This window comes from Gekko japonicus, unplaced genomic scaffold, assembly GCF_001447785.1.
Source record: "Gekko japonicus isolate JY-2015 unplaced genomic scaffold, Gekko_japonicus_V1.1 scaffold63, whole genome shotgun sequence".
NCBI classification, from domain to species: Eukaryota; Metazoa; Chordata; class Lepidosauria; order Squamata; family Gekkonidae; genus Gekko; species Gekko japonicus.
In genome coordinates this window covers 630,430-642,552 of record NW_015168654.1, presented here as the reverse complement: position 1 = coordinate 642,552, position 12,123 = coordinate 630,430, and the positions used below count along the sequence as shown (strand labels likewise).

Genomic DNA, 12,123 nt, shown 5'->3' with positions numbered 1-12,123 from the left:
CTGCCCATTTTGCTTTGGTTATTGTTGCACAAAAATAACAACGAACGAAGTCAAATCGGTGGCATCTCTGCTTGAAGAAGCCATCTGTCTAATCTGAAAGCACTGTATCGGTATATATGGAACTTGGAGCAATGAAAGACTGCCTTACTTTTAATGTATCCCCCCCACCCCCAAATTAGCAACAGGCAATCTCTTGGACAAAGTATTCCCTTGGCATGTTATAGTGCTATGACATCGGTTCCTGAAAGTCTGAAACATGAGGCACACCAACTTAGATGAAAGAAACATGGGGCATGCCAATTTAGACAGAACCCCATAACTTAAATCAGATGGTATTAACAGAAGACAGAGGCAGCACAGATGATCCCTAGCCTGGCTTAAAGAGAATACCCTCACAAATCCATATGAGACTAAGAAAGACCACCAGAACTAAAGCCCTTTGCTGTATGAGCTAAGCCCGTTCCCTGGTCACATGATCTAGCCCCAGAGCGGGAGGTGTGCCATGCCCTCTGGCCCAATTTTCCACAACAGACAGAAAAGGACCTTTCACCTACATTTCACCATGCTCAGAACTGCAGGCACTTTGGAGCCTGGACTGTACATCCCTCCCATTTAAATTCCAAATGAATTTCTTCTGGACAAAGCAGGTCTCCCATTCGCTCTGCAAGGACCATGTTTTGCGGTTTTGAGGACACATGGCTTGAAGAGACATCCTGGGATACAAAGGCTTTCAGGCAAGCATCACAAAATAGAGCCTGCAGTTCCCCGAAGGACAGAGGCTGCCTTGTCATATTTTTAAAAAGTTAGATGCACTCACACACATCACGTTATGGCGACCACAGTGTGCCTAGATGGTAGAGAGCAGCCTTGTCCTGCTTTCGGAATTCTTACCGTTTAATTATTTATCTCTTTACATCCTCAGATGTAGCAGGAAAGAAGAAAGCCAAGATAATAGGCAGGTCATAACATGACAACAGACATGTGCATGTTTAATATAATTTTCTTACAAACCTGAGAGCCAGTTTGGTGTTGTGGTTAAGTGTGCGGACTCTAATCTGGGAGAACCGGGTTTGATTCCCCACTCCTCCACTTGCACCTGCTGATGTGACCTTGGGTCAGCCACAAGCTCTGGCACAGCTGTCCTTGAAAAAGAGCAGTTTGTGTCAGAGTTCTCTCAGCCCCACCCACCTCACAGGGTGTCTGTTGTGGGGAGGGGAAGGGAAAGGAGTTTGTAAGCCGCTCTGAGACTCCAAGTGAAGGGCGCGGTATAAATCCAATCTCTTTTTCTTCTTCTTCTTCTTACTTGAGTCAGATACTGGGACAGCATCCAGCAACATTAGCCAAGAACCCTTCTTCCCACCCACCCTTCCACCCTCTTTCCTGCACAGCTGGAATTCATACGTCGATTTGATACTATCAAACCTAATAGGAATTTAGGATGGTTTGCTGACTACAAGAGCTGTTTCTTATGGGTTTACGTACACTATTCAGATTTACCCAGCTTTGCCCATTCATCAACAGTTAGGTCCACACCCATTCTGAACGGATCATTTACTCTTGACTTTTTCATCTGTATTCTGCAATACAGTTTCACACACCTTGTTGTGGAGAACTGGGCCTACTAACTTCTCTTAGTCATGACTCCTCTTCCCACTTCTGCTGCTTGTAGTTTTCATCATAAATCCCTCTCCCAAATGAATGTGAGTTTTGACCCATGAAAATTTCAGCCACGATAAATGTGTTAAAACCATAAAGGGTGCCACGAGGGCTATACTGACATGCCATAGGCAAAATAAACTACCCCTTTGGGATCTGTCTTCAGTTTGAAGTCATCCAAAAGGCTAGGAGGGTGCCCATCACGTTCAGGTGAGAAATCTGAGCAACACGGAGTGATGCTTATAAAGGATTATGTTAACACATGACTCTGCTGGACAAAGCAAGTTTGAAAAGGAAAGGTGGTGCTAATATCATCTTGGAAAAAATGCCAACAGTCTAAGTTCTCTGTCCCACTGGTAACACTAATGCTAAATTCAGCAGACAACATTCTATAATTTTTGAAGAAAATACTAAAACACAGGCACTAGACAGAAGAGGAGCTTCTGGTTCTTGACAAGAAACTACTTGTTTAAAAGAAAAACACAGGAATCAAGTAGCACACTCAGCCTGTTTGGCTCGTGGCGCACGGACTTTAGCCTTGAGGCCTCTCATAGTGTGGAGGAAACTACTGCTTATTATCCCTTCTTGCAAAATGTTGCCCTTAGCCTGGAAGAATGTCAGAAGACTGACACTGTCCTAAGGCTGGGCAGAACTGCTGCAAACATTTCTTTCCAGAACAAGGTCCCACCATCCATCCGGTGGGACCCCACTTTCCACAACAAGCTTGAGGTCAAGGGATATTACAAAGGTTTCTTCACATCCCCCTATCTCATTTACTGCCACACTAACCTTCTCACACTCCAAGAGACTCCACCGTGCTCCATGTAACCCGAACACCAGCAAAAGACTCTGGGAAGCTTATACTATTGCTTTGTGGTGGTGGAAAATGCCACCAAGTCGCAGTCAACTTCTGGCGACCCTGTACAGTTTTCAAGGCAAGAGACAAACAGAGGTGGTTTGCCATTGCCTGTGTAGCAACTTGGGACTTCCTTGGTGGTCTCCCATCCAAGAATTAACCAGGGCCAACCCTGCTTAGCCTCCAAGATCTGATGAGGTCGGGCTAGCCTGGGCCATCCAGGTCAGGGCCTGCAGTTCTCTACTGTCTTTAAATTCATACAAGTATTGTTCCAATTTAAGTGTAAGGATGTATCACTAGTGACCAAGATCAAGATAATTCATACCATATTCCCCCATTACTAAGTATTGGTGTGAAAGCTGGACCATAAGGAAAACTGATAAAGTTGATTCACTTGAAATCTGCTGCCGGATGATTTACAGATCCCATGGGCCATCAAAAAGAGAAATAAGTGGCTTCTAGATGAAATCAAGCCTGAACTCCTCCTAGGAGCTAAAATGACCAAATTGAGACTATTGTACTTTGGTCGCATTATGAAAAGACAAGTGTCACTGGAAAAAGACAATAATGTTAAGGAAAGTTGAAGGAAAAGATGAAGACCCAACATGAGATGGATTGACTCAATCAAGAAGCCACGGCCTTCAATTTGCGAGATCTGAGCAAGACAGGACATTTTGGAGATAATTCAGTCATAGGGTCACTGTAAGTCAGAAGCAACTTGATGGACTTTAATACACACACACATTGTTCCAATAAAATAATTATTTCCACATAAAACTTTGAATTCATTGAAATATAAAATTTAAAATAAGATTGATTTGTTTTTGTTTTCTTCAATCAAATATTCCAGTTCAAATACTTGTTGCTATCGGGACATAACATTAACGTGATATACTTTTAAAGAATATATTTTTGTAAACATTTGTATTTTGAATTACTCTCAAAGTCAGAAATGTTTTAATGTTTTGAGGTTTTGTTTTAATGTCCCCCACTTTGGGGACCCTGACTTGGGTGGAAATTTGACATATAAATATAAATAAAATAAATAAGTATTTTGAGTAAGACCATTCTCTAGGGCACTGGATCATTTCCCAAAAAGTTTTCCAATTCTAATTTTTCTGGAAAACCCATATCAGTGCCAACTGAGCAGAATGCAGCCCTCTAGGGGCTCAAGAAAACTCCTGGTTTTTGCCACCTGTTAATGAAAGGAAGAACAGGAGTGACAAACATCCTGGCAGGCTGCAATACATAGCTGGAGGGCTGCATTCCATTGCATCAGCGACAATCTGAGCAGGCATTCCCATCTGAACATCTTGGGGCCTGTGCACGACAGAAAGGAAAAAGCAGCCTTGGGGGCAAGCAGAGCCAATAGAATCGAGTTGTAAAATAAACAACTTTGCCATATCCTTCGTTACAAACACTGCCTATGGGACCTCAGTCAAATTATCTAAGGATTCCATACCTCATGTACAGTCAATACAGCATTGTCCTACAATGGTGTTTCCACCCAAAGTGGGTCTCAAATACTGCTATAATTATCTGAGAGGGAAAAAGATATAGTGAATAGCTCAGTAAAAGTGTCAACCCCATCTGCTGCAGCAGTGAAAAAGGCAAATTCTATGTTAGGATTAGGAAAGAGATTGAGAATAAAAACGGTCAATATTGTAATGCCCCTGTATAGATCTATGGTGCAGCCTCATTTGGAATACTGTGTACAGTTCTGGTCACTATATCTCAAAAAGGACACTATGGAGCTTGGAAAAGTACAGAGGAGTGCAACTAAGATAATTAGGGAGCTGGAGCATGTTCCCTATGAGGAAAGGCTGGAGAGTCTGGGACTTTTCAATTTAGAAAAGATATGACTAAAGGGGGACAAGATAGAGGTTTATAAAATTATGCATAGGGTAGAGAGGGCTGACAAAGAGAAATTTTTCTCCCTCTCCCAAAATACTAGAACTTTAGGGCATCCAATGAAACTGATGGGCAGTAGGTTCAGGACAGACAAAAGGAAATACTACAGAGAGTGGTTAAAATGTGGAATTCACTGCCAGAGGATGTAGTGATGGCCACAGGAATAAACAGCTTTAAAAAGAGATTAGATAGATTTATGGAGGATAAGTCTATCAATAGCTACTAGCCATGGTGGCTGAGGGGAACCTCCTCATTCAGAGGCACCTAAGCTTCTAAATGCCAGAGCCCGGAAGCAACATCAGGATAAGGCCTTGGCCTCTATGCCCTCTTGTTGGCCATCCAGAGGAACTGATTGGCCTCTGTGTGAGACAGGATGCTGGACTAGATGGACCACTGGTGTGATCCAGCAGGATTTTTCTTATCTTTTGGATAGGAGAAAATAAGGAGAACAAATAGAGCAGCAGCCCTAGCTAAGAAAGACCTAATAAAGGTTAAAATGTAAATAATAAAATTGGGGTCAAATGATAGGTTCAGAGTCTGGAAAGGCTGACTATGATTGGAAAACTGGAACCCAAAAGATACACTTGTGAGAATAAATATTACTATCAATTTAATTTACGAGCATTTGGCCTACAGAACCCTCATACATCACAAGGCCATGCTATCTCCCTTTCTACTTTACACAATTAACTCCTACATTATGGAACTGGAAACTCCAGGTGTAGCCAGTCACGATTAAGCAACAAAGCCACATCTTTACAAATGTATTGTCCAAAATGAAACTACAACCAAGACCTAAAAAACAAGTTACTCAAGCATTATGACTTAGAGTCTGCCAACAGCCCTCAAAACAGGGAATAGTCTTAGAAGCAAACCCCCCCACAAAGGAGCACCACTGAAACAGAAGAGCCAGTCAGAAAACAGAGGAAGAAAAGACTAGTAGTTTGACTCTCTATAAGATGATTTCATATCCTTGGTTCCAGTGAATCTACTATATTCCAAACCCCTGGGCATGTGCCAACATTTTGGCACAAGCCCTGCACAGGGATAATCAAAACTTTCAAAATGTGTAGATGCTAACCGGAACAAACAAGCTTTGCACATCCTTGCTCTTGAAATGCTGCTCTCTATGATAGCATCTCCCATTCCCTTAAATTAAATTCAACAAATCCTTTCCAAACCATCCAGACTCACTTTGCCTGTACTACCCTTACCACTACACTCCCTGCATAATATTGAGCACTCTACTCTACACCACCACACCACCCTGAGCCGGCCTTGGCTGGGAGGGCGGAGTATAAATCTGATAGATAAATAAATAAATTACTCACTCCCTGAAATTCCTCTGTAGATTTTCAGCTCTTCAAGTAAGGGCCATTTCAGTTAATCAACAAACATTTGGGAGTACTCATTCACAAAACACTTTTCCTTTACCTTTCTCATGAGTTCTTAGTGCCCATCACAGAATAGCTTAAAACACAGCTTTGAAAACAAATTCATGGACATCAAGTTTTTAGTCCTGATAGCTAAACATAATCTCCACATTCAGAAGTATCATGTCTTTGAATACAATTGCCTGTGGGGCAGGCAACACAGGATGCCTTCTGCATCCATTCCCACCTGTGGACCTTTCCAAAACATCTGGACCACCCAAGATTGAAAAGAGGACATGGAGCCAGATGCACCTTTAGAGTCTGATGCTGCAGTAGTGCAGTTCTTACTGTCTGTCCCAAAATAGTCTAAAAGTTTAGATGACTTCAGATAAGGATCAGCCAGATTCATGGTCTAGCAACAGCATTATATGGCTAAAGGGAATCTGTGCATTCAGCAGATTTCTCAGCCTCAGGTGCTTAGCGGCAAACAGCAGAAGAGGCCTGTTTGAAACTTTATTTATGATGTTAGATTTTTGTCCCCTCATTCCTGCAAAAAGATGAGAGCAGCACCCGCCTCACAACAAACCTGTGCGGTGGATTAGGCTAAGATTGTGCGTGAGGGGTTGAAGATCACACAGCAAGCTTCATGGGGTTTCCCCAGTCCTAGCCCACAACTCTTATCATTATAACACCCTCGATCTCTTAGACATTATTTTAATCAGACAATATGATGAGGGCCATTGCCTTAGATGACTTTGAAAGGGATTAGACAAATTTATGCTGAAGAAGTCTAAGGGCAGCTATTAATTATAATAGCTAAAAGGAGCCTCCATGTCAAAGACAATGCCTCAGCAGGGAGGGCGGGGTACAAATCTAATGAATAAATAAATTAAATAAATAACATACCACTGAATAAGAGGGTGGGGGCAAAGATCTGCTTGCAGGCCTTCTGAAAATATCTGGCATGCCACTGTGGAGAAATGGATGCCATACGAGATGGCCTAGATGACTTCCTGAATTCTTTCCCAACTCTAGAAACTATATGACTGAGAATTCCAGAAAGGCAGCTGTGTTAATCTATAACAGCAAAATAAAACAAGAATCCAATCGGCTCCTTAAAGGCTATCAAAATTTATCCCAGCATAAACTTTCATGACTCAGTGCTCATTTCCTACATCTGATGCAATAAACTCTGATTTAAGAAAGCCTGTGCTGGAGGGAAGGATTATGACTGTCTTTAAGGTGCCTACTGTATTCCTGCTTGATTTTATATGAATGAGAGAAGACCATTTCAGAGCATAAAATCCATTCTGGGAGAGCCAGAAAGATGGGAGAAGGTTAGGGGAAGGAGAGACACCCCTAGGAAAGAAGGGGGAAAGTGGCTTGGAGCAGAATAAAGACACACGCGGGAGACAGGTGGGGGGCTCCCAGAGGAAAGGGTGCTACTTGCCAACCCCCTTCTCTCTCACACACCCCACCTTCATCCCTTCGTTCTTCTCACCTGGGAGGCGGCGCCGGGACGGGCAATACTTGGCAGCGGCCGTGAAGCGAGTCAAGCTGCCAATAGCTCTGACAGCTGCCGCCATCTTAGCCCAGAGGGGAGGTCGAGAGGACTGCGAGAAGCGGAGGAGCCCCTGGGAGGAGGGCACGGCAGGCAAGGTGGGCGGGGCCTTCTACTTTCATGGGCGCAGCAGTCTCATGAGAGGACTGTCTTGAGCAGTGCCTGCCTACAAACGTCGGCACGCCACTCTTTTACTCAGCGGCCAGTCTTTTTTTTAAAAAATCCCTTCTCTCTTTTATAAGCAGATTTTTATCTGGAGACACTGGAGGTATGTCGGGGGAAGGAGAACATTGGTTAGGCAGCGGTTAAGGGGCCCATGTAGAACTGTAGAGGCGGCTGGTAAGGGGGCCTCAGTGGAAACGGCGCTTTTGAGGGCAGAAAGGGGCGGGGTTTTGGGGGTGCCAGGCTGTTGAGGGGAACTTCTGGTTGCTTCAGGAGCAGCCGCTGCTCGCTGTGGAGGAGGTAAAGACGGCCGACGAAAGACGCAGCTGAGTTTTCCCGTTCCCTTTTATCCGGAGGTTGTGAGTTCGAATTTCGCCATAGGTTATGAGGCGGAGGAGAATGGTTGCTCTGACGGGCTGGGGAAGGGGTTGGTAAGGGGTTGTGGGCGGAGTTTATGTCAAAATACGTGTGTATGGGGTACAATCCAAGGAAAGAGCATGAGCTCTTACGGAAACAGGTCCATGTGTTATTTCTGTATGGTTGTGAAACGCAAGCCGTATTTGTCTGTCAGAAGAAAACCACATAGACTTGTAGCACATTAAAAACCAACTAACTTGTTGTAACACATGCCCCTTAAATTATGAAGGATGAGTAGGCTGAGGGTGGGCTGTTAGCTGGACATCTACAAGAACTTTAGGCAACAGTGGCTTAGATCTACTGGCATTTCTCTATGCATCGAAGGATTTCCCTCTGCAGAGCCAACTGTTTTTCCCCTTCCCTCTGCCACTGCAACCTAAAATACTCCCTGAAATGTTGCTCCCAAAGTGGATTTTCAAAAAAACTTAGATTTTCTAGCCTGGAGGAGAGAAAAAACGGCTGTGAGCTAAATGTTGAACAAAGGAGGCTGTTTGTAACCATGCTTTATAAATAAAAGAGAGCTTTGTACGTTCTTTATAAATGCAAAGTTGCAGGAATGTTTTGCTGTTCAAAGTAAAAATAAAACATTAGGTTGTAGGGAATAAATTTAAGCATGAGCTTGAGTAATTCAGTGAAACTTCATATTCTTCTAAAAATGAAAATTTTTATCAGAGACTAGCTCAGCTTAGTTGCAAACATTTAGCTTTTGCAAGACACTATTATATTAACCCAGCAAACAAAATAGAAGCAAAAAACAAGTTTCAACAAATTGTAGGGGCATATTCAGCAATTTTATCTAAAGAAGTGAGAAAGCATCTTTTCATGCACAAGGGAGGGAGTTGCATCACTACAGCCTAAGATGAGGTTGCAGTTTCTGCCTAGTGGAAGCTTTTTAAAGACTTGGCAGTGGTCTGAAAGTCATTCTAGCTGTGAGCTTGACTTTCTTGGATGGGCATGTGAACTGGGCTGGATGCCCACTATGAATGTTGCTGACACACCAGCAGAGTTAATTACTTTTTTTTTGTCCTTCCTTTCCAGGGTTCAAAATGACATCCATACTGACCTGTACTGTCAAAACCCTTCCAGCTGCCACAATGTGGACTGCCCGATTCTGTAAGTGCTCTTCCTCTGCATTGGTGTAGCACAGAAAGATTCCAGAACATCTGACTATTTGCCACTATCTGAGTTTCTGTGCACATACCTTTCTGTTTTTTTTCGCATGGTAGCACATAGCCCAGGAAGATTGATTACACACAATAGGCCTCTGTGTGTATGTATATTAAGTGCTATCAAGTCATTTCCAACTTACGGTGACCTTATGAATTAATAACCTCCAAAAGTCCTGTTGTTAAAAGCCTTGCTTAGGTCTTGCAAAATGAAGGCTGTGGCTTCCTTCATTGAGTTAATCCATCTCATGTCAGGTCTTTCCTCTTTTCCTGTAATTTTTGTATATTCTGGTGAGTTTTGTCTTCTCATAATGTGACTAAAGTATGATAGGCTCAGAACTTCTAAGGAGAGTTCAAGCTTGATTTGATTTAATACCTAGTTGATATTTTAAAGTGCCATCTTTCATAACAGTCCAAATATTTAAATGAAAACTTTATTATTTTATTTTTTTCGGTTTTTGGTATGTCTAGATGTTGAACTCTTTCACCTTTTATTGGAAAGTTGAGAAAATATTTTTGTTTTAAACTTGAGTATTCTTCTGTTTTTCTTTCGTTTCAGCTGTGAGGTCATTCAGTTGTTCACACCAGTTAAATGCAGCAGGTAAAGCAACAACATACAGTTATTACATCTAGATACATAGTTAAATGAGAGCTTTACTTGCATGCCTGTGTCATCTCATAAGTTAGAATATGCAATCAACTTTTTTTGTTAACAGAGGGTTACTTTGTTAAAGCTGTAAACACACAAACTACTTTGTTAAAGCTGTAAACATACAAACATCCTAGGGATCTGTTCTGATAATGGCAGAATCTTCCTCTGATGAAAGAAGGTTCTCATGTTGGGAGAGCACAAGCATTGGCTGAACAGATCCACAGGATTCAGTCTCTGGTTCCAAAACTAATATGTGAGAAACACAAGCCGGTTCGAAAAACACATAGATGAAGAAGAAGAAGAAGAGATTGGATTTATACCCCACCCTTCACTTGGGAGTCTCAGAGCGGCTTACAAACTCCTTTCCCTTCCCCTCCCCACAACAGACACCCTGTGAGGTGGGTGGGGTTGAGAGAGCTCTGACACAAACTGCTCTTTTTCAAGGACAGCTGTGCCAGAGCTTGTGACTGACCCAAGGTCACATCAGCAGGTGCAAGTGGAGGAGTGGGGAATCAAACCCGGTTCTCCCAGATTAGAGTCCGCACACTTAACCACTACACCAAACTGGTGCATCCCTTTTCTCCTGGGTCATGTTTCCAGATTTTGTCCCCTTGCTGTGATCTTTATTTCCTGTTTGTATTTCTTAAACTGTTTTAATAAGTATAAATGTGCAATGCAATTTACATGCATACTTAAAAATAAATCTAATTGAATGTTTTCACATAAACGTGTTTAGCATTGCAGCCTTAAGTTGCTTATGACTAAAGCAGTTATCCATTTTCCTTTTAAGGCAGCAACAGCTCTCCCCGCCCCTCCCAGGGGAGCTTCTTTGGTTCCAATATTTTAACTTATAACTGGTTATTTATATTTACTAAGTTATTAAGAATGGTGTGTAGCACGGAATCCAAACTTGCACTGAGACCCAGCAGTGGCTTATGGGCATTTTATGAGTAGGTGGCTGTAATTGGAGCTAAGACTTGGCAAAACCACGCTTTTTAAAGAGAACATTAAGCAGAAGTTTTGCTGTAAATCTTTGTAAGCTGTATCTGGTAATTGGGTGACATTCTCTTTCTGCAGTTCAGCCCAAGACTAAGAAGACTTTAGCCAAAACTGGGGTGAAGAATATTGTACTGGTGGATGGGGTTCGCATTCCGTTTTTGCAGTCAGGAACCACGTAAGTATTGAACTCTTTCTTGAGTTAAGTAAGGCAGGGAGACATCCTACATCCTTCAGGCATTCATTGTGTTTTCTCTTCTTTAATCCCAAGGTATGTAGATCTGATGCCACATGACTTGAGCAGAGCGTCGCTACAGTAAGCAGTGTATTGTATTAAAGGGTACTGTTCAGAGATGGATATGTAGCAATTTAAAGTAGCCTATGTTTGTCCTCCTGTTCCTGCTTCTGGGCCTGGAACAGCCTTCTTCTTTGTTGACCAGGTTCCTCCTTCAAGTCCTTCCTTGGTGGAACCTTTCCTGACCCATTTTTCCTGCCCTGCCCTTCTGGAATGAGATAACTGTTGTGGGTTTGTCAGTTTCTATCTTCTTTGCCATTCCAGTCATAAGCCTGTTAAGCAAGGATCTTGGTCTGACCTGAGGATGCTGTTGCTACTGACTCAGTGTGAACAAGAAGGTTTAGAATTGGCATGTCTGGCTTCTTTTAAAAAGGCTATATTTTGCCTCAAGCTCTGTAGATTCTGCATGATACAGAAATGCAAATAGTCTCAAAGCCTTTTTAGTGGCTGGTCCAAGTCTGGCTTAGTCTGAGACAGGAGCCTCTGGCCCTTTCCACTTTCTGTCCTGGATGCATTTGTTGACTTCACTTCTGCCAAGATCATAGCAGAATGCAGATTGTCTGTTCCCCAGATTGAAAAATCAGTAAAGCATGTAGGATTGGCTCAACATTCAAATGATTTCTTATATATTAGTTTCTTGCAAATGAAATGAATGGTGAGAATGGCATGGAAGCTAACATCCGTTTTATAAAGGTGTCAAAGAGCAGATAATTTCTCTGTCTATTTGTGGCCGTATTTCTGATTTATTATGGCACAGAGGATTGCTTCATGTGTCACTCCTTGGATACTGAGGGTAATCTGTATGGGTAAAAAAAAAGGATCGGGTCCTACTTGCTTAGTTTTACCTGCCTGCAACTCTGTACTGTGTTTCCTCTTAACAGATTCCACTCAGGACGATCTGCCAGATTTGATCTTGTAAGCTTTGCTAGTGGTTCACAGTGTCAGAACCAGTACACATGAAGTAGCCCTGAATGCATAGTGTAATTTTTGGCCAGGCACATTCACGTCCCTTCTGTTGCAGACTCAGCTTTGAATAGAGGTTAGCTAGTGGTTCTTTTGATTGTGTGAAAATAATTTC

The 12,123-nt window shown here is 42.5% G+C and overlaps 2 protein-coding genes across 2 annotated transcripts in view; one reads left to right on the top strand and one right to left on the bottom strand.

Moving 5' to 3' along the window:
* Positions 1 to 7,460, bottom strand: part of HADHA (hydroxyacyl-CoA dehydrogenase/3-ketoacyl-CoA thiolase/enoyl-CoA hydratase (trifunctional protein), alpha subunit) — a 35,901-nt gene extending 28,441 nt beyond the window's left edge. The window contains 1 exon segment of the mRNA XM_015415135.1: positions 7,298 to 7,460. Within this exon segment, the coding sequence (XP_015270621.1) occupies positions 7,298 to 7,382 (85 nt within the window). The 5' untranslated portion in view covers positions 7,383 to 7,460.
* A 281-nt stretch (positions 7,461 to 7,741) lies between these two features.
* The window catches only part of HADHB (hydroxyacyl-CoA dehydrogenase/3-ketoacyl-CoA thiolase/enoyl-CoA hydratase (trifunctional protein), beta subunit), an 18,613-nt gene continuing 14,231 nt past the window's right edge, over positions 7,742 to 12,123 (top strand). The window contains exons 1-7 of the mRNA XM_015415138.1: positions 7,742 to 7,878; positions 8,975 to 9,049; positions 9,662 to 9,703; positions 10,832 to 10,928; positions 11,022 to 11,066; positions 11,803 to 11,817; positions 11,991 to 12,006. Of these exons, the coding sequence (XP_015270624.1) occupies positions 8,983 to 9,049; positions 9,662 to 9,703; positions 10,832 to 10,928; positions 11,022 to 11,066; positions 11,803 to 11,817; positions 11,991 to 12,006 (282 nt within the window). The 5' untranslated portion in view covers positions 7,742 to 7,878; positions 8,975 to 8,982. The remainder of the gene's footprint in view (positions 7,879 to 8,974; positions 9,050 to 9,661; positions 9,704 to 10,831; positions 10,929 to 11,021; positions 11,067 to 11,802; positions 11,818 to 11,990; positions 12,007 to 12,123) is intronic.